Below are 26,903 nucleotides of genomic sequence, written 5' to 3'. Positions count from 1 at the left end.
GGGTGGACTGGGACTGCTGGTGTCTGGAGCACCTAGTCTGCAACATCGCTGCTTCTGACAGCTGCCACCTGGCCCTGGAGCAGCCTCCCTCTAGGACAGACGGAATTCTTCATGCTCAGGTGAGAGGCAGGGGCAAGCAGGAATCACCACCAGCTGGACGCACGGGGCCTCAGCTGGAAGTCTGGCCTCTGTGCGGCCCTGGGCAGGTAGCTGAGTCCCTCTGAGCCTCTGTCTTGTGGGGCAGTAACACCTCTCTGTGTTCCTCCTGGGCCATGCAGAGTCCAGAGGCCCACGGGTGTCCCAAGTCGACAGCCCGTGCAAGGCTGTGGCCCAGGAGCCAGCAACGTGGCCTGGGCTCCCCGGCCCACCCACCTTCCCCAGGCCTCACAACTGTCATTTCCACTTTGGTCAGGGCAGCCAGCGGGCTGCAGCGTGAGTGGTGTCCGGGGTCAGGTCTCACTGGGCACCTGAGGCCCTGAGAGGGAAAGGGGGCTGCCTAGGCCACCAGATGTGGGTCTGAAGCCAAGGCTGCACCAAAGTAGGTTGGGGGCCACCAGGCCTCTCACCCCTGATGCTATAGGGACTCACTGGGACTACCACCCACCCAACCCCTAGAGCTGTTAAGATATCGGTTCATTGGAGACACGGCAGCCCAGCCTGTGGGTCCCCTGAGTCCTGACCCACAATGACAGAGGCCCCAGGGTTGGGCTTGGCTCCCCATCTGCCACTCCCTTTTATTCCAAAGATAAATTGTTTGTGGGTTGTACCCTCCCCCAAGACAGAGAGACATGGTTGCAGCCCGAAGTTCGAGGCCCTTCACAGTGCCTATCCTGTGTGACCCTGGATGGTGACCTACCCTCTGTGCCCTGCCCTGGCCTCACTACCTCCTGTCTCCTCTCCAGCTTGTCCTGGACTGGCTGCCTGTGACCCTGGTTCCTTCCTGCCAGAAAAACCATTGCACGCCGCACAGCCATGGGCCCCAGAGCAGGTGAAATGACCCTCCCTCCCCATCTCGGGAAGCAGGTCCCCAGTGGGACAGGACCACCCTCTTTCCTCTAGTCTGCTCTTGGGGGTCCTGCCCCAGGGCTCCCCCACTGGGCGTTAGGGAAGAGAAGTGAGACGGCACAGATGGGGCACTGGGCCTGGGGGTCCTGGCGGGGACAAGGCATGGATGAGGGGGACCATGGCTAGAAGGGACGGAGCTACCTAGGGGCTCAGGAGAAGATGGTAGCTGACCCCATCCCTCTGCTTGGGGATCTTGGGGCTCAGACTGTGAGGACAGAGGGTGGAGGGAGGGGTAGAGGCAAGAGTTTACACACATGTACACCTGCCAGGTGTACACACATGGGTCCACACCATCCACACGTGGATGTGCCATTATAGACGTGGCATTGGTAGGCATGTATACAGGCCACAACATACATGTGCACAAGCTTCCATAGTCACATGCCACCTGCTGCACATGCCGACACATCATCACACGGGTGTGTACACAATCATACCACCAGACACACAGGCATGCTGTGTGGGCATGCATGCCACCACACACATACAACCCACCACATATGTGTGTTCATCACCACATACCATTAGGGGCACATGCATACAATGTCAAAGACAGTCATCTATACAGTTAGACACGCTGTCACACACATGTTCACCTGATCAGAAGCACACCCAGGCACATGCGCTCAGGCTTAGGCTGGCATAGACAGGTGACCAGCACCATTGTGGCAGACACAGAGGCCCTGGGCAGACCCACACTGGATGCTCCCACACGTGCTCACAGCTTGTTCTGTTCCAGGTGCCCTGGTGAGCCCGGGCCTTGCCCTCCTGGTGTCACTCACTGCCCACTGCTCTCCTCCCAACACCAAGGGTGCCTCCCAGGGAGGGCTGGATGCCAGCAGCGCCAACCTGTGGGCCAGGTGAGTGCAAGTTCTAAGTCCACAATCACATTTCCTGCAGCAGATTCCCTGGTAGGCCTGGGTAGGGGACAAGGAAGGACCATCTCCAGGGTCTGCATGTGATGGCCCAGGCATCTGGGGCAGGGCTCTGACTCCCGGCTCCAACATGGGGGCCTGGCCCTGCCTGCCTAGGTAACTCACCAGAGACGGCTCAGGGAGGCTGGTGTCCTGCACCAGAGTCATGCGCACATGGCTGGCACTACTCTCCTTGGCCTGGCAGGCAATCACTTCTTGTCCTGAGGCCTTTCAGCATTCGTTTCCCCCTCAAGCTTTGCTTCCCTCTCAGACTCCAAACTGGACCTCTCTCCAGGGGTATCATGCAGGGGGGATTGGAAGTCACTCATCTGCTGTGAATCAGTTGACCACTATGCTGACTGATCAGGCAGAGCTGGAGGCCAAGTTGGACCAGCTGAGACATGACCCCTCCCCGTGCATGAATTGTATTAGATTCACATCATGAGGAATGCCTGGCTGTGGGTGCCTGGCAGGTGCTCTCCAAACTCTCAGCCATCGCTGGGACCATGGAGCCCTAAACTCTGGAACCAGGCCTCAGAGGAAGCGTAGACTCAGAGTCTGGACACTCTGGACTCAGGGGCCACTTTTAATCCCACCCATGGCTCGGTGCCTGGCACCAACCAGGTACTCTCAGAGGAATGAGTGTGTGCACATGCGTGTCTGTGAAACTAGAGCCTGGCCGTCTGCACTTCCTGTCTCACTCCTCAGTGTTGAAGAGTGATCATCCTGCATGCTGCAGCCTGGAGGCCCCCAGCCTCCCACTCCCTCTGCCCCTCACTGTCTGCCTCCTTTCTGCCCAGTGCCAACACCTCCCTCCTGCAAGGCTTCTGGTGCCAGCCGGCCAGCCAGCTGTCCCGGGACCAGCTTGCAGCTTTGATCAGGAGGATGGCATTGCAGCAGGTCCCCCTCAGAGCCTGGCAGGTCAGCAGCGGCACCTGCAGTGAGCACCTGGGTGTCGAGGGCAAGGGTAGACTCCCTGGAGAAGCGCCCCGGGGACAGGCAGGAGGGGAGGCATCCTTAGCAGAGGACCCAGGCCAGGACCTCAGGGCCGGGACATAGAGCAGCTCTCCTGGAGCACAGGGACCCCGCACTAGAGAACTGCATCCATTGTTTGTAGGCCAACCTGCCAATTTCACAGCCACCTAAGATGCACCTCTCAGGTCACCTGATGGAACATGAAGTTGGCCTCTGAGGTCAGCATCTCCTTCCCTTGAGCGATTTTCCAGCACGGCCCACTTTGGACCATTGCCAGGATTTCTCAGCCAATTGCCCACAGACTCCTGCCTCTTGCTCTGGGTTTGACGAGGGCTTGCCCACCTGGCCTCCAAGTTGTCCGGACTCCCAGGGGGATCTTCCAGCCTGCTAGCCTCTCCCCTACCTGGGCCACGAGAAGGGCCAGTTGAGCCCACCAGGACCCACAGCTGACACAAAGTCACCAGCCCCTGAGTTTAAAAAAAGAAAGGAAGAAAAGCTGTCATTTTGTCTTGTTATAAAATTAATATAAAACTAGTAATAAATTTGAAACAACCCCAGAGTAGGCCAAGTGAGTGGGATAAGAAGCCCAGGCGGGGTCGGCAGCGGATAAGTGGACTCCAGGAACCACTGTGGTGCCGTGGGGTCTGGGGTGGGCAGGAGCCTGATGCCGGAAGTTGGGGGCTCTCAGGCTAGGTTTGACCCATTCTGAGGCCTGTTCTGACGTGGAGGTTGAGGCAAGAAGAGGAAGACATGGAGTCCGTAACAGAGAGCCGGCAGGTGGAAAGAAGGGACAGGTGGACTTGGGGTGAGGGTGGAGAGGTGGGTGAGGGGCTTGGCCCAAGGAGGGCCCCACACTGAGGGGAGGGTGACGGGCAGAGAGGAAGGGGCTGGGTAGGGCCCAGGCGGGACGAGGGCATGACAAAGTGCCTGCGCTGCCCAGCTCAGCTGCCTGGCCAACCTGGCCGCCCGGCAAGGCCTCCAGCGTGACTTTGAGCTCCACCCTCCGGACCTGCTGCTCTTCTATGAGTGAGTGCCCCTCCCTGCCCAGCGTCTGGCTGGCTGGGCTGAGCATGCTCCCAGGGGCACCTCAGTCATTTGGAGGCCCCCCAGCTGGCCCTGCCCTACTGACAGCTCCTTACCTTCCCGCAGCCTGACACAGGTGAGAGAAGCCAACTGCCGGGCCTTCATCCACCGTGCCGCCCAGGGAGACACAGAACTGCTGGCCAACCTGCCTGACCAGAGGGCCGCCCTGCAGCACAGGGCCCTGGCCTGCCTGGTAGGCGCTGTGGGCTGGCCGGGCGAGGACAGGATGGGTGAGTGGGACCAAGCTCATGCTGACCTGCTATCCTGCAGGGAGGGCCCCGTCCACGGCTCAGTGCCTCTGACCTGCTGCTCCTCGGGGTCCTGGTGTGTGACATGGACGCATCAAGCATCATGGCCGCAGACCCCCGTGTGCTGCAGAACCTGCTGCGCTGCCCCCGGCTGACAGCCACCCAGCAGTTCGCCCTCAACAGGCTGCTGGCCAGTGGCAGGACCAAGCTCGGGTGGGTGGGGGCCCGTCCCTTCTGCCCAGGCCTCCCCTCCTTGAGATGAGAGAGGAGGCAGCCTGGAGACTGGTGTCCACAGCCCCACTGACCTCCAGCCTCTGACCCAGCTCACATCCCACCCTGACCCTGCTGCCTACAGTGTATGGGTTTGGGGTGCTGTCCCCACCTGCTGGGCCCCGCAGTCCCCCTCCCCAGAGGCCTGGGGTGGAAGAATCTCTGCTGGGCAGGCCCTGGGAACTGTACTCAGACCTGATACAGAGCCCCCCTTTGCACGTCAGGCCCCCTGGCTCCTGGAACCTGGAGGGGCTGCAGGCTCTGGGACCTCTGGCCACCTATATCAGCCCTGGCCTGTGGATGCAGGTGCAGGAGGTAGGGCAGCACCTTGGGGCAGGGTAGGGGCTCCAGCCGACCTTCCATCAGCCCGTCTAGGCCTGCGGGTCGGCTGTACAGACATTCTGATGCCCAAGTCGTGTCCCTGGTCACTCTCCATCACAGAGTTTCTGTCTGAGGGGAGGGAGGAGGGGACGGGTGGCTCTGGTGGCCCTCCCTAGGGTGTGGATTCTCCAGGCCCATCCCTCCAGGCCGTGGGCCTGGACTTCTTCGGCAGCATGGTGGCCATGTGCCGGGAGGGGCAGCTCAGCCAGCATGATGCCAGGCGCTTTGTCACCTGCTTCCTCGAGGCCAAGGCCAAGTTGGTTTCCTCACAGTTCAAGAGGGACACAGGTCAGTGTGGCCACCGTGTCTGGGGACACTGCATCTCCCCCTGCTCAGGGTCCTCATCCAGGAGTGGGGGCACCAGAGACATGGCAACCCACACTGAATCCCCTGAGCTTGGCCTAGGGGTCTTCATCCAGCCTCAGCAGAGTGGTCAGAGTCTGGTGGGGCAGGACTGGGAGTTGAGGTCAAGGTCAGAGTTGACTCAGTCTGGTCTGGGCCAAGTATTTGGCTAGGGGGTCAAGTTTGACGAGAGTCATGGGTGGGTCATGGTTAGGAGTGAAGTGGGGCCCAAAATCAGCAGCAGTTGTCAGCTCAGGCCGAGGCTGACCAGCTCGGTCCTCAACACCAGCACCCCACCCAGCCACAGGGAGAACCTGCATCCGTGGCGACATCACTGCAGCCACGCTGCAGGACAACCTCTTCCTGGTGCGCTACGACTGCTCACAGCTCGAGTCCTGCCTGGGCAACCGCGTGCTCAGGGCCAACCTGGACCCCCTGCTGCAGCACCCGCTGCCTGCCGAGTGCCAGCAAGTCGTCAAGACCAAGTTGGCTCAGGTGCGCTGGGGACCAGTAGTGGGAGGTGAGTTGGGGGCCAGCGGTGTGGCCTGACCCCCGCCCACCACTCGTTGCAGGTCTACCCGGGCGGCATCCCTGAGGAGCAGCTGCAGCTCATCCCCTCGCTGGTCTACCTCTACTCCCATGGTGAGATCGGCCGGTGGCACATCACATCCAGGGACACAGTTGTGGCCCTGCTGGCCCCAGATGGGGCCCTGGAGAACCAGACGGAGGTGAGGGCAGTGGGGGCTGTAGAAGGCTCCACTGACTCCAGCCTTGCTGACCCCAACCCTACCCACAGGCCATCCTGCAGAAGTTCCTGGACCATAACGGCACTGTCACTGGCGCCCTGCTTGTGGCCATCGGGGGCTCCCGCCTCTGCTGGATGAGCCCCCGGCAGATCCAGGCCATCCAGCCCTCAGAGTTCCGGTGAGCCCACCCAGCAACTCACCCTCCACAGCTCTGAGCCAACTCCACTCTTTAGCCAAGGAAGGTTGGGGGACACTGAGGCTCAGGCTGGGGCCCAGGCCAGGCCATCAGAGGGTATGCTCATTTCTTATGGCCACCATAACAAGGGGAGTGGCTACAAACAGCAGAGATGTATCCTTTCACAGTCTGGAGGCCAGAAGTCTGAAATTATGGTGTCGCAGGCCCACCTCTTTCTGAAACCTGTAGGAGATGGTTCTTCCTACCTCTTCCAGCTTCTGGTGCTGCATCACCCCCATCTCTACCCCCATCATCACATAACCATCTTCCCCATGTCTGTGTCCAAATTTCTTCTTATGACCAGTGGTTAGATTTAGGGCTCACCCGAAATCAGCATGACCTCATCTCAATTTGATTATATCTGCACATAGGAAAGACCCTATTTCCAAATAAGGTCACATTCTGAGGTTTTGGGTGGATGTGAATTTGGGGGACACACTAGTCAGCCCAATGCCAAGGTAAAGAGGAAAGCTGTGGCTCAGGGAGAGAGGGCCAGGCCCCATGTCCAGAGGATGAGGGGCTGCTGGCCTGCCCTCAGCCCCACACCCTCCCCCAGGCTGGCCGGCACCCTGGATATCTCCTCCTGCCCTCAGAGCCGGAAGAACGTGCTCTACGCCAAGGCCCGAGAGGCCTTCAGCAGTACCAGGACAGCGGCTGCCTACTACCGCCTCATGCGCCCCTACCTCGGTGAGACCCCGCCCTGTGTGCGACACCCCTCCTCTGGAGCCCTGCCCTCCTCCAGAGCCCTCACCACTGCCCTACCCCCAGGTGGTGCCCCGGTGGAGGAGCTGCGGCACCTAGCCCAGGCTAACGTCTCCATGGACATTGACACCTTTACCAACCTGAACCCCCGTGTGCTTCAGGTGAGCCCAGGGGCTGCCCATCAGGTGTGGGGCAGGGCTGGCCGAGCTGGGGAGCCCTAGGTCATGTCTGCAGGCCCCAATATCCCCAAATTGGAGGTGTACAGATAGTGTGGGCCCCAGGTCACTTCTCCAGGCTGGTTCTGCCAGGTCTCACCCCTGGATTGGTTAAACATTGACCCATGTCCCTCCTTCTATGGCCCCCTGGTTCCCTTGCAGAGCCTGAGTGTGGGCAACGTGACCACACTGCTAGGCCAGAATGTAGGGGACCTGCAGAAGGCTCGCAGCCACCCGACCATCAGCTCCTGGCTCCGCAGCCTCAACCAGTCAGCCCTGGGTGAGCTGGGCCTGGACACGGACCCTACTGGCCCCACTGGCCCAGCCCACTCAACCACTGGGACCCCCAGCACCACACCCTGGATGCCCCAGCTAGCTCCCACCTCAGACCAGCCTGGGAGTGATGCCCCCAGCTCAGGTACAACCGCACCCACCCTCCCCCTCAGCAGGACATCCCCCCTTTGCCCTCTGTGCCCTGGGCCCTCTGCAGACCCCTGACTGCTACTAGCTTCTCATCTTCACTCAGTCTCATTCTCTGCTGGCCAAATCTTTCCATCTGCCTCCTCGGATGACATCTGGGTGACACTGGCTTTCCCCTGCATCACCTGCCGTGTTAGTGAAGGACACAATTGTCTCCCCCAAACCCAATGAGCTGCAGAAGGTGGAGGGTAGGGAAGCTATGAGGTCCCTGTCTTTGCCCAAAAGAGTGGCTGTGCATGGGGGTCTTCATTGCTCTTCCCACCCACAGGGATGGTGTGAGCCTCCAGCCTAGGGCAGGGGCTGCCCAGGCCTCGGAGGCTGTGGGACAGCCTTGAGTGGGAACGGGGGGCACCCAGCAAGACTGAAGGGTGCTCCCTCCTTGTTCCACCTACAGGCAGCCCTCCAGCCCACCTTGGGTACCTGCTACTTGCCATAGCCCTGCCCTCAGGCCTCCTGTGGCTGCTGTATTGGGGCACCCTGGAGCCTAGCTGGGACCACTCATGGGGCATCTGCACCATAGCTTCTGAAGGCAGTGCTGCCCCAGCACCACATGCAGGAAAACTGGGGCTATTAAGTGGAGCTGGACAACTACTCAGGCCAAGACACAGGCACCAGGCCCAGGGGACCTGGCCACGCCCCATGTCCTAGGGGCCTACAGGGCCGGTCCCTGCCCACACCCAGCTCCCAGGACCTGGAGCCAGACTGAGGACCTGAGCCCGGGGTCACTTCCCCAGCCAGTGAGGGAGACGCTGCCCTGCCCTCTGGCCTCTTCCAGATGAAGAACGGGGGTTGGCAAAGGGGCTGATTTTGCTGATGGATTTGAATAAAGGATGAGGGGATCTTCCTGCCTGTGTTCCTTTGCTCTGGGCCTAAGGAAGGCACAGAGACCCTCTTAGCTGGGGTCAGGACTTCCAGGGAGTCCCCTGGGGTGACAGTGTCACTAGAATCCACACTGAGTGTTGGCCTGGCCTCAGGGGAAACAGCAGCAGGAAAGTCCCAAGAGCCCTCCTGCCTGGAGTCCCTCCTCTTTCCAGGTGCAAACAGGAGGGGGCTGCAACCCAGGGAACCATGCTTTATGGGGTCACAGCCGTCAGGGGCCCTCCCACCCGGGGCCCTCCCACCCAGTCCTCAAAACACTAGGGGGCACCACTGCGAGGGGGGTATGGGTCTTCTTTTATTGTGCTTCGGTGCCCTCAGGTCGGACAGGGACCACCCAGGCCTGCTCCCAGCCAGGCAGGGCCTCCACAGCAGGGCCTCCAGAGCAACGGGCTCAGCTCAGGATGAAGGCCAGGAGCAGATTTGAGGTCACAATGAGCACAGGTCCTGGTCCGAGAAGGTGGGGGCCTCCCGAGAGGGCCTCTGTGCGGAGAAGGGAAGACTCACACTCTCCCCCTCACTCTGCCCTGACCCCACCCGCCCGGCCACCCCAGCCCACCTCGGACGTTGAAGTCCAGAACCAGGTAGCCATTGGGGATGCCGCCATGGAGCCCCAGCCCCAGGCTGTCCAGGTCATCCTGTGACTGCCGGGAGATCCAGTCCTGCACAAGGCTGTTCCCCTTCTCAGCCTTCAGGCCCACCAGGTTTGGGCCCAGAAGTTTCTGCACCTCAGCAATGGTCAGCGGCTGCCAGGGCCCCCAGACGGCAGTCAGGGTCCACTTGCCTTTCCCAGAAGGTTGCTTTCCTCTACTGTGTCCAAACCACCCACCCCATGCCTCCCCATCCAGACCCTGCCTTGGCCCCTCCAGACTTTGGAGAGGGCCTTGGCTACCCCTCAAAGGCCCCACCCCTGGATGCCCCCCTTCTCTGTGGTTGTACCAGCACAGCCTCTGTCTGCAGCTTCTTGAACGTGGCCAGGTCCATGTTTATGTTCTGCTGACTGAGAGCCCGCAGGTCCTCCATGGGGGCCCCACCTGCCCATGGGAGAAGGCCCTCTAAGTATGAGAGCTTGCAACAGCCCCTAGTCTCACCCTCTGACCACAGGCTACCAGAAGCCACTTCCTTTCCTGAGAGTTTTCCCAAAAATTCCTTTGCCTGGTGACCACCTGACCCTCTGGGTTGGAAGAAAGGCTGGAGGTGCCCAAAACTCACAGGATCTCAGCCTATACACACTTGGAGGGACACAGGGTACACTTTGGTCACACGGCCAACAGGCTGCCCAGTGAGGGGGGAACCTGGCAGCATGGATGCGGGAGCTTCAGGCATCACCCTCCCCTCCCCAGCCATGTCCTCCCTGGCTCACCCAGGTAGGGCTTGATATTCTCAAAGTATTCAGACCCTGTCATGTTCTTGAAGACAATGCGGGCCTTGGGATAGAGGACGGCTATCTGCTGTGGGCTGCATGCATCCAGGTCCTGCGGCCTGGTCACCCTGGGGAGGTAGCACAGGGCCAGGCAGTGAGCTGGGAGCATGGCACGCCCACCACACCTGAAAGAGCCCTGGACTCACCAGACAACATTGAGGCTCATGGAGCCCAGCTGCTCAGGGCTGAGACGGCACAGGTAGGTAGGGTGGAGAGTGGCCAGGGTCTCCAGGGTGGCCTTGTCCAGCTGGCCCCCTCTCACTACATAGCGGGCAATCAGGGCAGCCACCTGTGGGAGGAGGCCACTAGGTGGCTTGGGGCAGCGAGAGATGTATCCCCTTGGACCTGCACAACCTCACATGCTGTGTCTGCCCCTCCCCACCCTGGTAGATGGTCACCTGAGCATCCATCTTGTGTCCTTTGCTGACTTCGAGCAGAGATTTCACAGTCTCCAGGGATGTCACATTCCACTTGTAGATGTCCTCAGGGGTGACCGAAAGGAAGAAGTACCTCAGGTGCTGGATCAGGGACTCTGGGTATCCCTGTGGGTAGAACTTCCCCGGAAAGTGACCATGAGGGCCACAGCCACTCCCCGGGCAGCTGGGAAAGCCGAGCTATGGCAGGCAGGTGGGAGCCCGAGTCCTGAACTACCTTGTCCAATTTGCGCTTAAAAATGTGGAGATGCTGGTAGGTGAAAGGTATCAAGTTCACCCGGTCCATCTGAGCAGCCAGCAGGGCCCCGTCCACACAGGCCTCCAGCTCCCACTCCTCGTAGAAGACGAGTTTTTCATCCACCACTTGGGCTTTCCGCCCCGGGGGGCAGGCCTTCTCTGCAGGGGTAGGCAGGGGGTTGGGGACTGGGCTTCTCCCATCAACCTCTTCCTCCCACACCCACACTGAGACCCTGGGCAACACATGACCTCTCCGGGTCTCAGTTTATGCATCAGCAAAATGGGGTGTTTCTGTTCACTCTCTTGGGTCATCATGATTGACAAGAAGGGCCACAGGCGCAGGCAGGTGAGACATCACATGCCAGCCCCCACCCTACATCTTCTGACGCCCAATGGGGCTGGGCACTGTGCTCACTCTCTGTGCCCCGCCAGGCCCTTGGGATGATGACAGTCAGCTCAGGCTGTGGCCAGGACTGGTCCCGGGAGGTGTGCTGCAGCCATGGGGTCGTGAGGCCCTGAGAACAAAGCAGCGCTGGGACTGAGCAGAGAAGCCTGGCGCTCAAGGACCCCCACCCAGGGCCAGAAAACCCTCTTTGATTCCCCAGAGGGGCCTTACCAATCCCGTGTCTGCAGCCTGGGCCCTGGAAGGTAACATCCACCCTGCAGGGGAGGGCACACCAGGCTCAAGGGGATGGCCAGGGACTTCTAGCAATGCCTGCTGCAGTCCCCCACCCTGGCGAGGAAGGAGACAAAGCTGGCCCCTCCCAGCCCCGTGCACACCCCATGGGTGTAGAAGCAGAGGGTTAGGCCCCTGCACCCCACGATATCACGTCCTGCAACACCACACCAGGGAGCACAGGCCTCCTCCTGGGGCCTCGCTGCTCAGGGCAGTCAGACACCTGTCTCATGGGCACCTTCAGTTTGGCCTGTGCCCCCATCACCACCCTGCCTCAACCTCCAACCCCGTAGGTCACCGCAGTCCAGCATGGGTGCCGGACATAGTCACCTCTCAGGGCAGAGATATGGCTGACAGCCTACCTGGGACTTGAGGCACCTGATGAGATTCAGGACACTTGTCTGGGCTCAGGGCACCTAATTAGATTCAGAGCATCTGCCCAGGATTCGAGGCACCTGCCTAGGGCAGGGTTGGGGGGCACTGTCCACAGCCAGGGAAGGAGGCATAGAGCAGGTAGCGCCTTTCCTAAGGCCCCGAGCCCTAGGGACCCACAGCTACCCTTGGACGCTCTCTGGCACTCCAGTATTTTGCCACAGCTCATCATCATTACTCACCGAGGCCTAGAAGCAGGAGCAGGAGGCTGCCATGAGTTGAGGTCCCATAGGACTCCAGTGGGGTTCGAGCAGTCTGCAAGGCCATGGTCTGTGAAGGACAGCCACTCTGATGTCCCCACTACTTCCCATCCCCACCGCTTCCCTGCACCCACGATACTGCCCCAGGCCAGTGTGGGGCCTTGTGGGGCTGCAGGGGTCTCAGGGCCCTGGAGGGCTACCAGCTCAAACCTTCACAGGCCTCCCCAGCAGTGGCAGTGTCTGTGTGTGTGGCCTCTGGCCCTCCTCTCAGGACCAATCAGCCTGCCTGGCCCGCCTCCTCCGGGAAACCTGCCCTTCTGCCAGGGGGGTCAGGTCTGAGTCAGCCTGGCCCTCAGCTGTGGGAGCCCAGGCGGGCGCCCATCCTCTCTCCCCATGGGGCAGGGCGGGAGAGTTTCGTGTGCAAGGAAGCAAGGCCTGGCTGGCCTTGGTGTCCCCACCCCAAGCAGAGGGACAGAGCAGTTTGGGGGCTGGGGGTCACGCTGACCCCTCAACCTGCAGCATGGCTGTCCTCCCCACCCACCCACAGCCACAGGTGCCTGGCTTTGTGTAATCCCAGGGCCCTCCTAGGTAGACGAGGCTGCCACAGCCCACCTGCCATCCTGGTTTCCCTTCTGAGGTTCTTCCGGAAACAGAGGCCTGGACCAGTGTGAGTGGAAGATGGCTGGGGTGCTGCTCCCTAAAGAGGGGGGCTTGCAGGAAACCAAACCACCTTCCACTCTTGCCCTCCCAGAGAGACCCAGAGAGGGAGGCCGCCTACAGCCAAGTGCAGTGGAGCCATACCCTCCCCCAAACCTTCACCAAGGCCTGTGCCGGGCCCCACCCCAGCTCAGAAATGGGGGAGGGGCATGTTTATGTCTCAGCAACCGCTTTCAGCCAGGCAAAGAGCCCAGCCTGGGGGAGTGCCCTGAAGAATGGGCCGCTGACTGGGGCCCCTACCTGTGGGGTGGGTGAGGCCAGGCAAAGGCTGTGCAGCCCCTGCTGTCTTCTCTCAGCCACTACCCCCATCCCATGTAACCAGGGACCCCCCTAGTGCCCTAGCTGGGGTCTCCCACTATAGGCCCTGGAATCTGCAACCTACCCCCAGGTAGGCCAGATTGGGCCACAGACACACCTCAGCTGTCTTGGAGCTGCAGCTTCCAGAGTAACCCAGGTGTGACCTGCAGAAGCCACATCTGTTTCGGCCAGTCTAGGGCAGGCATATTTGTGTGACAAGGGAACAGTCCCCTATGGCACTCTGTCTCCTTATGCAAGTCTGCTCTGATGCTTCCCTTTCTGGGCCTGGGATGGTCCCATCTCCAACCCTGAGCCCTCCAAGACCAGTATTCCCCTGGCCCCCTGTCACTCATTAACCACCTCATACTCGCTGAGTGCCTATTGTGTGCTGGGCCCTACACGGATGCTGATACACACGGGGGTAGGTGATTCAAGCCCTATCCAGGACCTGGGGGTGGGGCCTGCCACAGAGAGGGCTGGCCCTGCTCCTGCCCTCCTATCCCTGCCCTGCTAGCCTGTGGGATCTGGCATCTGAGTGGACCACCAGCTCAACAGAGTGGTGTGAGATAGAGGTAGCTGTGACTGTGACAGAGGAATGGTCAGCTCCAACCCCCGAGCCCAGGGGTCATCAGCTCATAGCCTCCAGCAGGTGTGCAGCTGCAGGACACTGGCTGAAGCTCTCTCCCGCCCCACTTGTCCCACCCACCTCCAGAACCTCCCACCCCAGCTTAACCACAGTCCCCAAAGTCTGGCCTTCAAATGATGGAAAATGAATTCAGACCACATTCCCTGCCAGCTTCAGGTTCCTCTGGTGAGGGTGGGCAGGGGCATGGATCACAGATTTAGGGTCTTGGACACAGGGTCATTTTATCTGCCTTAAGCACAGAGATGTTGTGTGGCCAGCCTGGGGTCACACAGCATGTCAGGAGTAGCTAGGGCTAGAGTAGAGTTGACCCTGAGGGCACTGCCCTCTGAGAACAGGGGAGGTGATCCTCACTGCTCCCCAAGTGCAGTGGGAACAAGGGAGGGGGCATACAGAGGGGGCAGGGGTGGGGTTTCCCCACCACCCCAGCCTGCTTGTGTGGGGCTGGACAGGGTCCCCTGCAGGGTGGGTCCCAGTACCAGCCTCCACTTAATCCCTGCTCCTACCCAGAGCTGCTTGACTAAAGGTGCTGACAGAGGTGTCCCCCACTCCCCTTCCCAAGCCTGCCCTCCCATGTGACCCCACTCCACACGGATGAGGCCATGGTCATGAGCCTGGACCCTGGGCTAAGAGCTCCCAATCACCTCCACAGGATCTGGGGGACCCTGCTTGTGGGGACTCTGATGTTCCAGGGTGATCAGCCAACTCTGAGCCTCCTCTGATTCAGTTTCGTCAACTGGGAAGCAAGAGGCTGGCAGCCTCTGAGGTCTGTCAAGGCAAACAAATGAGGCACTGGCCGGCAGCTGGGAGTGCCAGTACTCAGGCCACAGGAATGTGTGGGAGGATGGAGACCTGGGGAGGGATGTGGGGTGGAGAGCTGCCTCTGCCTCTCCCACTGTGGGCGGGTGTGGGAGCCCCGGGCAGATTGACCCACGTACCAGGTGTGTGTAGAGCCACGCCCTTGCCGCTTAGGGTCTTACTCTCCCATTTCTCAGGTGGGGAAACTGAGGCTCGGTGCTGCAGGGAGGTCACAATCACACAGCAAGGCAAGGTGTGTTCTCCCTGCTGGTGCCATGAGAGTCTCCGTCGGCCACCCCCCAAGCCCAAGGTCAGCAGGTTCGGGGTGGTGGCTACTCAGCCAGAATGTGACTCCCGGGAGCGAGTTCCAGGATCAGGGCTGTTTCGCCTGCACATCACCATAGGGGTGGTCAGGTGTGGGGCTGAAGGAGCCCACCTACCGAGGTACCGGCTGTCTCCCAGGTGGGAGGTGGAAGCCACCTTCCTGCTGCTGTGGCTACAAGGTTAGACAATGTGTGTCTTTGTGCTAGCCGGATGCCAGCATCCGCATGCCGATCTGACTTTGCTCCATGGCTTTGGTGTGCACCCCGGCAGATGGAGTCGCTGTGACTCCCTCACTGCCCACCCCAACCCTGTGTGCTCCAATATTTTGGTGAACAGGAATCCCCTGTGTGAAGTCTGTCTCTGCATTTCACATCTGCAAAGGCTTCTGTTGGCTGACCCAAGTATGTACAGCTGCCCCATCTCTGACCTTTTTCCATGAGCTGGGTTTTCTATTATGTGCAGTGGAGCCAAATGCTAATTGATACAAAATTCAGGAAGGCTGCCAGGTATAAGAACCAACTTACACATAGAGTAAGTGCCCTGGAAGAAAAGTTCCGTTTGCAGAGAACAACTGAAAACTTCTGGACAAGATGTAAAAAACCAATTCCCTAAGGGCTCTGGGGTATGAAGGAAACAAGACAGATTTCAGGTGGGAATTGATACCAGCGTGGGGTGTGTCTCCCTTTGTGTGAGGGGCTTTATTGGGTGGAGCACTTAGACTCCAGCAGAAATCACACCACGTTTCTGGCTGAAGAGAGGAAGGAGCCCAGAATCCCCAGACAGTAGAGAGTGAATGGAGAACTCTGAAAAAGAGAGAGCCAGAGGAGGGAACCCCAAATTCTGTGCATGGATGCCACCTAGACCTCCTGCTGACCCCTGAGCCATGTGTGTGCAGGGCAGACGGGAAACAGCTCAGATTACAAACTGGCCAAGACTGACCTCTGCCCTCCTCGGGGTGGCAGAGGTTACAGCTCAAGTCTGACTGAGCTCACTGTCCACCAAAACAGAGGCATCAACAGTCTTTGTAGGAATATAACAGAATGCAGTGTCCACACAACAAAATAGTCACAACATTTGTGACTTGGCATAGGGAGAGCTGGGAGATTGTGACCCATTCTCCAGGGAAGAGAATCCATGCCAAGTTAAGATAGTTATTAGCATTATTAGACAACGAGGGAATGGAAAATTAGCTCTTGTGAATGCCGAGGTAGGAAAAAATGACAGTATTTTCTAAAGAACCAAACAGGAAATATTAAAAATGAAAAATCTGAAATTTAAAAATTCCCTGGATGGACTTAACCGGATCCATCACTTCCGATTGAGGGTTAGGTGGGAGCTACCCAATTGCACAGGTAAATGGATTGTGAGATGTGGCAGTTTCCTCTGTGTCTGCAAGGAGGAACTGCAGTCTGAGCTCAAAAGATACAGCGACTGTGGTGTGCCTGGGAAAGGAGAGGTCATGTCTGGTTTTAACTCTGATGGCATAAGAAGTATATGAAACACATTATTTTTGTTGTTGTTAAGATGACAGTAAAGCATTATATGTTTTGCCAGTAAGTTCTGTTCTCCCTTGTAATGTTAGGTTGACTTTGTTAAGAGACATTATCAAGTTAGAAGCAAAAGGTGAATTCCAAAGGCATCTGGCGTTCAATGACTCAGATTAAAGGAAGCTCTTCTCTGTGTATATCCTAACATTGAATTCTACACTTCAAATGGGTAAGTTACATAGTGTGGAAATTCTATCTCAGGGAAGCTGTTTTTGAAAGACAAGCCAAAGACTTGAACAGACACTTTACAAAAGAAGTTAACGGTAAATGGTCAATCAGCTCATGAGAAGATGCCCAACTCCACCACTCCCTGGGGAGATGCAAATCAAATCCACAAGGAGACACATACCCACCAGAATGACAACATTTAAAGGCACTGACAAGGCCAAGTGTGTCACGGATGTGGGACGGTTGGGAGTCTCAAACCCTGCTGGCGGGAGCACAAGGTAATATGGGCACTTCTGTTTGGCATTTTCTTACGAAGCTAAACATACAATTAACCATACAACTTAGCCATTCTCCTCCTAAGTAACTGGTCCAGAGAAACAAATAAGTGCACAGAAAGACTTGTACATGAATATTCCTAGCAACTCTACTTACAATACCAAAATGGGGAAAAACAACTTCCCATCAATAGATAAATAAACAAAACATGGTATATTCACATGATGCCGTCCTAGTCAGCAGTAAGAAAGAACAAACTACTGATGTGAGGAGGATGAATTTCAAAATCATCATGCTGACTGAAAGAGGCTGACATCAAAGAGGACGTGATGTATGATTCTGTTTCTATAAAAATGTTAAACAGCAAACTAATCTATTATGACAAAAAGCACATCAGTGGTGGCCAGGGGCCAGGCAGCTTCATCAAAATTAAGGATTCCTGTTCATAGGAGTAAGCAGGGAGGAAACTTTTGGGGGTGATGGAAATGTTCTGTGTCTTCACTGGGGGGAGATTTCATGGGGTGTGTAACCACCCAAGCTCTTTGGACTGTGCACTTTTTTAAAAATGTTATTTGTAGGGGGCAGTAACTAGGTTTATTTATTTATTTTAAATAGAGGCACTGGGGATTGAACCCAGGACCTTGAGCTTACTAAGCACATGCTCTACTGCTGAGCTATACCCTCCCCCCTGGACTGTACACTTTAAATGGATGCCTTCATTGTGCATAAATTATACCAGAAAACATTGATTTGAAAATCAATAGCATAACAAGTGTTGGCAAGGATGTGGAGAAATTGTTACATTGTGCATTGCTTGTAGGAATGTAAAATGGTGCAGGGGCTGTAGAAAACAGTCTGGTAGTTCATCAAAAACTTAAGCACAGAATAACCACATGACCCAGCAATTTAAGATACACCCCAAAGATTTGGAAACAGGGACTGAAACAGATAACCTGTGCACCCACGTTCATAGCAGTGTTATTCACAAGAGCCAAGACAGGGAAACAACCCAAGTGTCCATTGGTGGATGAATGGATAAACAAAATGTGGTACAATTCATGCAATGGAATATTATTCAGCCATAAAAAGGAATGGAGTTCTTAGACAGGCTACACCGTGGATGAACCTTGAAAACATCATGCTCAGTGGAAGAAATCAGATACACAAGAGTGGTCAGGGGAGGGTACAGTGCAGTGGTAGAGTGTGTGCTCAGCATGCACAAGGTCCTTGGTTCAATCCCCAGTACCTCATTAAATAAATAAATAAAACCTAATATCTGGCCCCCCCAAAAAATTATGGTGTGATTCCATTTATATGAAATGTCCACATTAGGGAAACCCATAGAGACAGAAAGTATAACAGAGGTTACCAGGGAGGCAAGGGAAGTGGGAGTTATTGTTTATTGGGTGCAGTTTCTGTTTCAGAAGATGAAAAAAGTTCTGGAAATTGGTGGTGGTGATGGTTACATAACATTGCAAATGTACTTAACCATCACTGAATTGTACACCTAAAAATTATTACAATGTAATTATTTATGTGTATTTTACCACAATAAAACATCAATAGCATTCCTGTCTGTCAGCAATCAGAACAAATTTAATAGGAAAATGTATAATTTCTAATAACAATGAAATCCACAAAGTAGATTCATAGAAATCAGCCTATCTGATAACAAAGAATTTTTTATGGAACAACCCAGCATGATAAAGTGTCAGTTCCCCTGACATTATCCTATAGTCAATTCAACCCTAACAGTCAATTCAACCCTAGGAGAATTGTTTTTCAAGAACTCAACAGATTCATTGAACATACAGGGAATAAATATCCATGAACTAAACAGAAGAGGCAAGCTGCCAGACATTAAGACACCGCCACAGTGATTAAGATAGAAACAAAGGCACAGTCTACAGATTTCAAGGAAAATACACCCTGCGCACATGGAGCTTCACTCATGGAAAAGGTGGCTCTGCAGAGCAGTGTCGGGGGAGGGACAGATCCACAGGACCGATGGTGTTGGAAAATGGGACGCCCTGAGTGAAGAAAAGTAAAGCAAGAGCCCTTGTTTACATCAGACAAGTTGGATACCGGGTGCATTAAAGACCTGTATACCACCGAGGGGACTAGATGGACAGAGAAAGGAGGGCCTGAGGAACGCAGGGAGATGTGGAGACCTTCCACAACAGAACCTGCCCTGAACTGGTGGGTGAACGTGACGTCACTGGAGTTAAGGATTCCTATGCAATAAACAAATCGGCAGCTAACAGGCAGCTGTCAGAAGGAGAGAAGAGATGTCTAACAGCTGACAATGCCGTGTGTGGTTCAGAAACTGGGAGGACACGTGAAGAACCGCACATCAACAAGAAAAGCCAGAAACCGATAGGAAGGGGGCCCAGGAGGCAAGCAGGAATTCTCAGGAGATTGAGGAGCTAGAGGCTTGTGAAGCCAGCTTCAACTTTTGCAGGAACCCTAGAAATTCGAACTCAAAACAGGAGATTTACAAAATTCAAAAGGTGGATCACAGCAGGTGTTGGTGACCATATGCTGAGACAAACCCAGCAATAGATTTTTTTCCTAATATGCAAAAGTATGTGATGCTCTTTAAAGAAATGTAAGAAAATGTGGAAAGATGACAGTTGCCCTGGTTCCCACCTCCTGCCCAGTCCCTGCAGCCCACTGGGGGAGCCCCTCTAGACTTTCCTCATGGTGCAGTCCTGGTGCACAGCCCACCTCCTGCTCGCCTACCCATCATGCACTCCCCCTGCCTGTCCTGTCAGGAGTTGCCCTCCAGCTACCCTTGGCTTGTTCACCATTTTTGAGTGAACAAAACAATTTAGGCGCTGTTTATTCTGCAATTAAAAAAAAGAAAAGCTTTTTGCGTTTTTTTCCACCTGGCTGAGCCTGCTCCCATCAGGGCACCTCCAGCCACACCTAAGAAGTGGGATAAATAATCTCTTCTGGCTTGGCTGTTTCCATTGCCAGTGTAGACCCATGTAGCTCTGATCCAGTAATCCCCATGAAGCCAAGGGCAGCCAGCTAGGTCTCCTGGCAGGACCCACATTCCCAGGGGACAGGAGCCGTGCCCAAAGCTCAGTAGGTTGGCTCCTGCTCCGATTTCTCAAAATAAAAAAACCTGTCCCCCAGTCTGGGCAAAATAGAAAAGGGGACCAGAGTCCGCTGGCTTGGAGCCTGGGGCAGACATACAGTGGGCCTCTGCTCCAGGTCACCACTTCCTAACCCTAACTCAGCTGGTTCTGCTGGCTGTGTGCTTGAGTGTGCTGGCCGAGGATGGGGCTGGGGGTGCAGAAGGCCGTGGGGCTGCCATTTGCCCAACTGCCTCCTGTTCCTCATGCCTGGCTGCCCAGCACTGCCCAGTCACCCCCTGCTGGACCTCTCCTGCTGCCTGGGGCCCAGCATCCCAGAGCCGTGCAGCCAGGACGTGGCACTCTGTCACCAGGCTCCCCTGTGGCCTTTTGTGCTGGTAATGGACAGCATTGTCCTGGCCCAGATCCTGGTGGACACCTCCCACAACATTTTCCAGCAGATGTAGGAGCAGGCAGGCATGGGCAGCCCTGACACTGGGTCTGAGGAGGCCTGGGTGGTGACCCCACCCACACGTGCCCTGACCCTAGAAGGAAGGGCTCCCTCACTGTCTTCCAGCTGCTCCCAGAACCAGCACCCACAACATCTGCAGAAATGTCCTGACCTGCAGGTGTCTGGGGGTGAGGGTGGGTGGGCAGAGCCACCTTAATCCTCTGGCCCCCCACCCCACCACAGTCCCAGGCCCTGGGGCAGTCACTGGGGACAGCCCTGGCTAGAGTCAGAGGTCAGGCTTGGACCCTGAAGGCCCCATCCCAGGTCCTAGGCTTGAGGGCTGCCTCCTTTGCAGATATCTGAGCTCAGCATGGGCTGAGAAGGGGCCCCTGAGCACCCCTTCCCCTCGACACATCTGAGTGGCCCTAGGGTGCAAACTCCCAGCTGTGGCTAGATACGCACCTGGGAAACAGCATCGTGTCCAACTAAGCACCTGCTGGGCTCGAACCCAAGGCTCAGCGGTGGGGAGCACGGGAAGCGGGCGCACGAGGGTGGGGTGCCTCGGGCAGACAAGTGGGAGGACAGACACCAGGGACGGCCGGGCTGACAGGCAGTGCACACCCCAGGCCCAGGTCCTGGGTAGACTTGTGCTGGCGCAGCTGGCCACCTTCCCTATGACCTCAGGTGCCATCACCTGGAAGCTGGATGTGGACCAGGCCCTGGACCAGCTCTTCCTGGAGCTCACCAGGTGAGCCTCGAGGCATGGCAGGCATCCTGGGCAGCTGGGGTGGTGCTCTCAGCCCCTCCCATCCTGCCCTCGGGCTATTCCTGTGCCCTGCCTGGCATTGCCAACCCCACATGGCAGGTCCTTCTTCAGCCCCTTGCCGACTGCAAGGCCCCCACCATGTTCCAGGACAGCTTCAGATGGTGAGTGGCCGGGCTGTGGCGGGGCCACCCCTCAAGACCATTGAGGTGACTTTGCTTCCCCACTGTCCTCAGGCTCCCGGAATGTCCCCAGTTCTGAGAGAATACAGGCTATACACACACACACAAACACACACACACACACACACACACACACACATAACTGCCCACTGCCTTGGCTGCCTGTGGGGAGGGTGACCTAATAGAGAAGGGCCCAGATTGGGGTGTGGAGGAGCCCGGGTGCTTGGGGAGGGCAGGGTTGGAGGGCAGGGCTGACCCTGGAGGGGTCCTAGGTCACCTCCTCCACACCCCCCACAGAAGGGAAACCAAGGCAGATGTGGAGACATGGGACAGAACCTCAGATAATTCGGGGCTGCAGCTCTCCTGGGCCAGAACAGTGGGAGGACAGCACCCCGGGCACACGTGAGGGGGGCCCTGTCGGGGTCTGCTCTGCAGAGTGGCTCCCTGTCCCCCACATACCCCAAGGCCGCCTGCTCCCTCCTTGAGAGTGGAGGTGCCCCCAGCACAAGAAAGACCTCCTCTTCCAGCAGGTACAGGGGACTCCCAGCTGTGGCGGCCCTGCTGGGTGAGCAGAGATTGTCAGGGGAGAAGGACAGGGAGCCTGGGGTGGGGTCTCCTGAGGGGAGCCCATGATCTCACAAGCTGGGTGCTCCCCAGGTTTGGCTGCTGGGTCCCAAAAGCACACTTTCCAGGGTGACTCTCCCACAGTCAGTGGTCAGACCTGACCTTCACAAACCAGTAAAAACATCACAGAGAAAACTAGCTGAGCTTCCAATGGCCAAGTGGGCTCCAGTCACGGTGCAGGTCAGCCCCTGAGCTGTCCCCTGGGGTGGGGGCTGCCTGAGCTCCCCTCACTGGGGAGGTCCAAGGAGTGCTCCAGAAGGTGGCGGGGCCGAGGGCTGAGCAGGGAAGGGCCTGTCCCAAGCAGTAGGGGCTGGGTGACGGGTGACTGGAAGGACAGCGTCAGGGGTCACACACAGGGTTGGTGGGGGATCTACAGATGGGGGGAGTAACAAGGGGGTCAGACGTAGCAGCGGAGGAGTAGTGATGTTGCCTGTTCCCCCGTAGTGGGGGTGTTGGTCGCCAGCGTGCCAGAGATGGACATGTTTGTGAAAACTGACCCCAGGGAGGTCCGAGTGGGCAGTCAGGCATCTCTAGGTCTGTCATCTTCTCAGGCCAGGCTGGTGGAGAAGCTCTGGATGCCCCCCTCAACCCCTGCCTAGGGTACACCAGCCCCAGACCTGCTGTGAGTGCAGGGTTGGGGCCTGCGACTACTTAGGGGCCCACAGGTCCCACAACACGCAGAGGGGCTGCCTCTCCAGAAGCCAGGTTACCAAGACCTGCAGGGTGAGCCTGCAGATCTGAAGGGTGTGGAGCACCATAGGGCAGGCAGGCCTGGGGGAGGTCCTGGGACTGGGGGTCCTGCAGAGTTCCCCTACTCTACCTGGCAGCCCCACGCCCCTGCCACAGATACTCCAGATGGCTCCTTGATGACTTGGGAGCTGAGTACAAAGTTGGGGTGCAGAGGCAACTTGGGGCTGCCAGCAAGCCCGACCTTGATGTTCTAATGGGGCCATGGCTAACAACACCGTAAACCACTTGCAAACCACTTGCAAACCTGCCATCAGGACAGGCCAGTGGTTTAACAAATGGCTTGGAGTTGCCCCATCCAAGCTAGTTTTGTGCCCGGTGCTTGCCCCCCGAGAGCACAGACCAGTGGCCTGGCCGTCCTCCCTGGGACCCGTGGCAGAGGATGGAGCTGCTGGGCCCAGAGCCTGGTCAGGCAATAGAGGGGCTTCTCCTCTCAGCTTGCCCGCTGGTGCTGCTTGGCCCACTGTCCCCACAGAGATGAAGCCTCTGGGTCACCTGCTTGGTCCTCTTGGGGTCAGGGTAGGGCCAACCTTCCATGCCTGTGGACAGATGTGTGTGCACCTGTCCTCCCGAGGTCGGAGCGTCACCACTGCAGGGCCAGGGCCTCTCTGTGACCATCTCTTTCTGCTGCCTCTTGCAGCCCCACCAGGCAGGAGCAGAGGGGGGACACTGGAGGGCTGCCAGGCTCTCCCTGGGCCCTCTTCTCTCCCAGCCTGGCCCTGCCTGCCGAGCAGGTCAAGCAGGCCTCTCATTAGTGGCTAATTGCCATGTGCATCAGGCCTCCCAGGGCTGTTGCTGGGATCACACCTGTTGACAAGATGTGGCGGCCCCAGAGGGAAGGCACCGGTGTTGATTATGCTGCTAATGATGTGCTCATTGTCCACAGTAATTCCCTTCAACAAATAAAGCATGGCTCAACCCAGGGGTGCAATCTGGCTTCACAGAGAGCCTGAGGGGCTTGGTAGGGACCCCTCAGGCAGCCAGGGAACAGGCCCGCATATTTGCCTACAGAAGGCTACTTTCTCTCTCAGATTCTAGAGTAAGAGGCACAGGGGCCCACTCTCACATCAGACCTGCCCTATTTGGGGTCCCCCCACCCCAGAGCTCAGAGTCTGGAGAAGACTTACAGGGCTGTGGAAGGGTCTGCAGGGACAAACCTGGAGGCTTTTTGTTTCCACATCCACTGAGATGGGGTGGGGGGAGCACGCAGGACCAGAAGAGATCTGGGGGATCTACCCAGAACCCCTGAGTGTGAAGACCTTCACCTCAAAAGGAGAACCCTAGTTGACCATCCAAACTAACAAACAACATTTTCCCTAGCCTATAAAAGGTATGGAGGTGGCCTGAGAAGGTCTGGGTATGAGGCCAACCTAGTACTTGGACAGTTTTCTGAGGCAGGCCCCTGGGAAACGAGTCCCCTGTTCCACACAACCACGGCCACGCAGGCAGGGGCTGGCCAACCCAGCAGTCTCCCCACTCCTCCAACCTGCCACTCCTGGGCCCCTAAACTCAATGCTAGGCACCTCTCAGCAGGTGACCCCACAGTGCTGGGGACAGCAGGACGTCCCTGATAGGGGGCGTCTTGGTGGGTCCTGTGGATCACGGGCACCTTGATTCCATGGGCTGCACATGCCTGCTCCTACATTCCAGCCACTCGGAGTCCCACTTCTTTATAATTTCTTGGGGGACCTTGACCCACAACACAGTAACATTGGAGGATGCACTAAGTGTTTTGAAGTTATATGTTTAGGAACATTTTTAATTTATTTTGGAAAAGACAAAATCCCTTCTAATTGTGCCCACCCTGGGTCATTTTATTCCCACCGCACACAGGCTGTCTGCCTTGAAAAGATGGCCACTGGCCCAGCCCCGGCTGTGTGGCAAAGTCCTCAAGGATGGTCCCTCCCTCCCACCTGTCCCCTGAGGGCCAACCTAGCCCATGTAGGAGGTGGTCTATGGCCAGGTGAGACAATTCTGTTAGGCAGCTGTCCTCTGACCCCTGGAAGTCCCACAAACACTTGGACCTGTGGCCTGTGGCAGGCTGAATGGTGAACCCCCAGATGTTTTTCCAGCAGAACCCATGAATCAGACCTTATTTGGAAAAAGATGCAATTAAGTCAAGGATCTCAAGAGGAGATCATCTTGGATTAGGGTGGCCCTAAATCCAATGACAAGTCCTTATAAGATAGGAGAGAAGACACACAGGTATCATGTGACAATGGAGGCAGACTAGAGGTATGCAGCCCAAACCTAGGAAGGCCTGGAGACCCCAGAAGCTGGATGAGGCAGGAAGCAGCCCCCTGAAGCCTTTGGAGCAGGCATGGGCCTGCCGACACCTTCATTTCAGACTTCGTGCTTCCAGAACTGAGATAATACATTTCCGTTGTTTTAAGCCCCCCAGTTGTGGTCCTTCATTCCAGCAGCCGCAGGACACTAACACAGGTCCAGTCCCTCGCAGGGTGAAATTCTGAGGCCAACTGGCAGGAGGGGTCAGCAGCTCCACATACCTTGGTGGAAACCCTGCTGCTCCCATCCAGCGATCAGATGGTCGTCTTTGGCCAGAGTGGATCTTGTGGGCATGTCCAGAGCAAGCAGAGGCCGAGCTCTGCACCTGCTCCAGTTCACGGAAAGGGATGCCCACACACAGCCACAGCGTCAGGACAGCTGTACAGGCCGACCTGCCTGGCCTTAGGAGCTCCGGCCCCTCCCTGTGTCCTCACCTGGCCCTTGCGTTCCCCCAAGTGTGTAAACTCTGGTATTGCACATGGGAAGTGCATGGTGAAAACTCGATAATGATGATGATGAAACAATTTGCAAACCATGAGAGCAGGCACACCAGAGACAAGGTGCAATGCTGGCATAAGAGCTGAGGGTCTCTAGGGACAGACATGGCTGTGAGTTAATAAAAGACCCTCAAGGGGCTGAAAAGTCCCCAATCCTGGCTCCACCCAGAGCAGGCAGGAGGAGGACCTGCCCTCAGTGTGCGTGTGTGTGTGTGTGTGTGTGTGTGTGTGAGAGAGAGAGACAGAGAGAGAGAGAGAGCGCGCGAGTGAGCAAGTGAGCGAGCGAGTGAGAGCTCTGTTTTTTTTTAACGAGAAACTGACTCTGGTAGTCACCCAGGCACTCCTTCAGGGACAGTTCGGCCAATGGCATGAAACTGGACAGACCAGGGTGTACTTACTGCCTGGGCCTCTCAGGGACACCTTGAAGTGGCCAGCTTGAGTGGTAGCCTCTAGCCCTGTCGTTTTTAAATAGTTTCATTGAGATATAAATTCACATACCATTCAATTTGCCCACTTGAAGTGTGCAACTCAATGGTTTTTAATATATTACATTACTAATTTTCAAATTATGTAACAAGGTGAGGGAAAGTAATAGCTCAGTGGCAGATGCATTTTTAGCATGCAGGGGTCCTGGGCTCAATCCCCAGTACCTCCATTAAAATTGAAATTTGCCACTGTAACCATTTCTAAGTGCACACTTTAGTGGCATTAGTTACATTCACAACGTTGTGCAAACATCACCACCAACTATTTCCAAAACTGAAACCCCCCTCCCAAGGCCCTGGTGGCCTCTAATCTACTTTCTGTCTCTATGGATTTGTCTGTTCTGCATGTTTCACAGGAGTGGAATCACATACTAATGGTGTTTTGTGCCTGGCTTCTCTCGCTGAACATCGTGCCTTCAGGGTGCATCTACATTATAGCGTGTCCATTCTTCATCCTTCTATAGCTGAATGATAGTCCATCATGTGTATAGACCACATTCCTTTATCCGCATCTACTGATGGACATGGGCTGTTTCCACCTTTTGTCTAGCCCCTACCTTTGCTCCACTGGTTCTTGGGAAACGAAGACTGAAACCACTCTACATATCTACACATCAGGTTCTCCCCCTCCAGCATTAGAAGAACCTCCAACCTGAACCAGAGCCCTTTCTGCTGTAAACCCTCTCCACTACCCCAGCCTAACCAACCCTCATCCTGCCCCCAAATCCCAACAGCACTTGCTATTCTCACACGTATTTTGTAAACCTCCCCCAGGGCATTTCAGTGAAACTAAGTTCTTTTTGTACTTGTCTGGTTCTAATAATGAGTGAGATCGTTGAGATTCCAGGCATTGTATCCCAGACCTTGGTCAGATATTGCCAGGATAGGGGGTGCTGGGCTTGGAAGCCCACCAGACACAGCCTCTGGGGAAAGCCCCTCTCGCTGCTGAGAAGGAAGTTTCTGTCCTGGAAGCCAGGAGGAACACCTGCAGGTGCCAGCTGGTGGGCCTCAGTTAACCCCACAGTTAACCCCTAAGCAGGTGGAGCGTTACCAGGTAGAGTCAAGGAGAGGACAAGAACCACAA

General features: G+C 56.6%; 2 protein-coding genes across 9 annotated transcripts; one reads left to right on the top strand and one right to left on the bottom strand.

Annotated features, from left to right (window-relative positions):
- Window positions 1-8,490, top strand: LOC102530099 (mesothelin-like protein). Its single transcript, XM_072942131.1, has 17 exons — window positions 1-119; window positions 903-988; window positions 1,805-1,925; window positions 2,780-2,900; window positions 3,895-3,980; window positions 4,104-4,230; window positions 4,308-4,498; window positions 4,780-4,870; window positions 5,083-5,224; window positions 5,586-5,773; window positions 5,851-6,006; window positions 6,075-6,202; window positions 6,816-6,946; window positions 7,028-7,122; window positions 7,339-7,594; window positions 8,051-8,188; window positions 8,432-8,490. Exons 2-17 carry the CDS (start codon window positions 973-975, stop codon window positions 8,488-8,490), a joined length of 2,046 nt encoding a protein of 681 aa, XP_072798232.1. The 5' UTR covers window positions 1-119; window positions 903-972.
- Window positions 8,491-8,814: 324 nt separating this feature from the next.
- Window positions 8,815-20,720, bottom strand: MSLN (mesothelin). Of its 8 annotated transcripts, none has more exons than XM_072942065.1 (11): window positions 20,698-20,720; window positions 11,917-12,004; window positions 11,243-11,286; window positions 11,042-11,141; window positions 10,607-10,785; window positions 10,354-10,509; window positions 10,102-10,244; window positions 9,896-10,023; window positions 9,472-9,566; window positions 9,092-9,278; window positions 8,815-9,015 (listed from the first exon to the last, which is right to left on the bottom strand). In XM_072942065.1, the coding sequence occupies exons 2-11, from the start codon at window positions 11,999-12,001 to the stop codon at window positions 8,927-8,929; spliced, it is 1,206 nt and encodes a 401-aa protein (XP_072798166.1). In that variant the 5' UTR covers window positions 12,002-12,004; window positions 20,698-20,720; the 3' UTR covers window positions 8,815-8,926. The 8 variants fall into 8 exon arrangements, with proteins under 8 accessions (XP_072798166.1, XP_006204304.2, XP_072798169.1 ...); XM_006204242.4 differs by lacking the exon at window positions 20,698-20,720 and adding an exon at window positions 12,145-12,260; XM_072942068.1 differs by lacking the exon at window positions 20,698-20,720 and having other exon boundaries at window positions 11,243-11,359; window positions 11,917-12,166.
- Between the last annotated feature and the right edge of the window lie 6,183 nt (window positions 20,721-26,903).

Source organism: Vicugna pacos, chromosome 18, assembly GCF_048564905.1.
Source record: "Vicugna pacos chromosome 18, VicPac4, whole genome shotgun sequence".
In the NCBI taxonomy this organism is placed as follows: Eukaryota; Metazoa; Chordata; class Mammalia; order Artiodactyla; family Camelidae; genus Vicugna; species Vicugna pacos.
The sequence above is the reverse complement of the archived record's forward strand: the minus strand, read 5'-3'. Positions and strand labels throughout refer to the sequence as shown.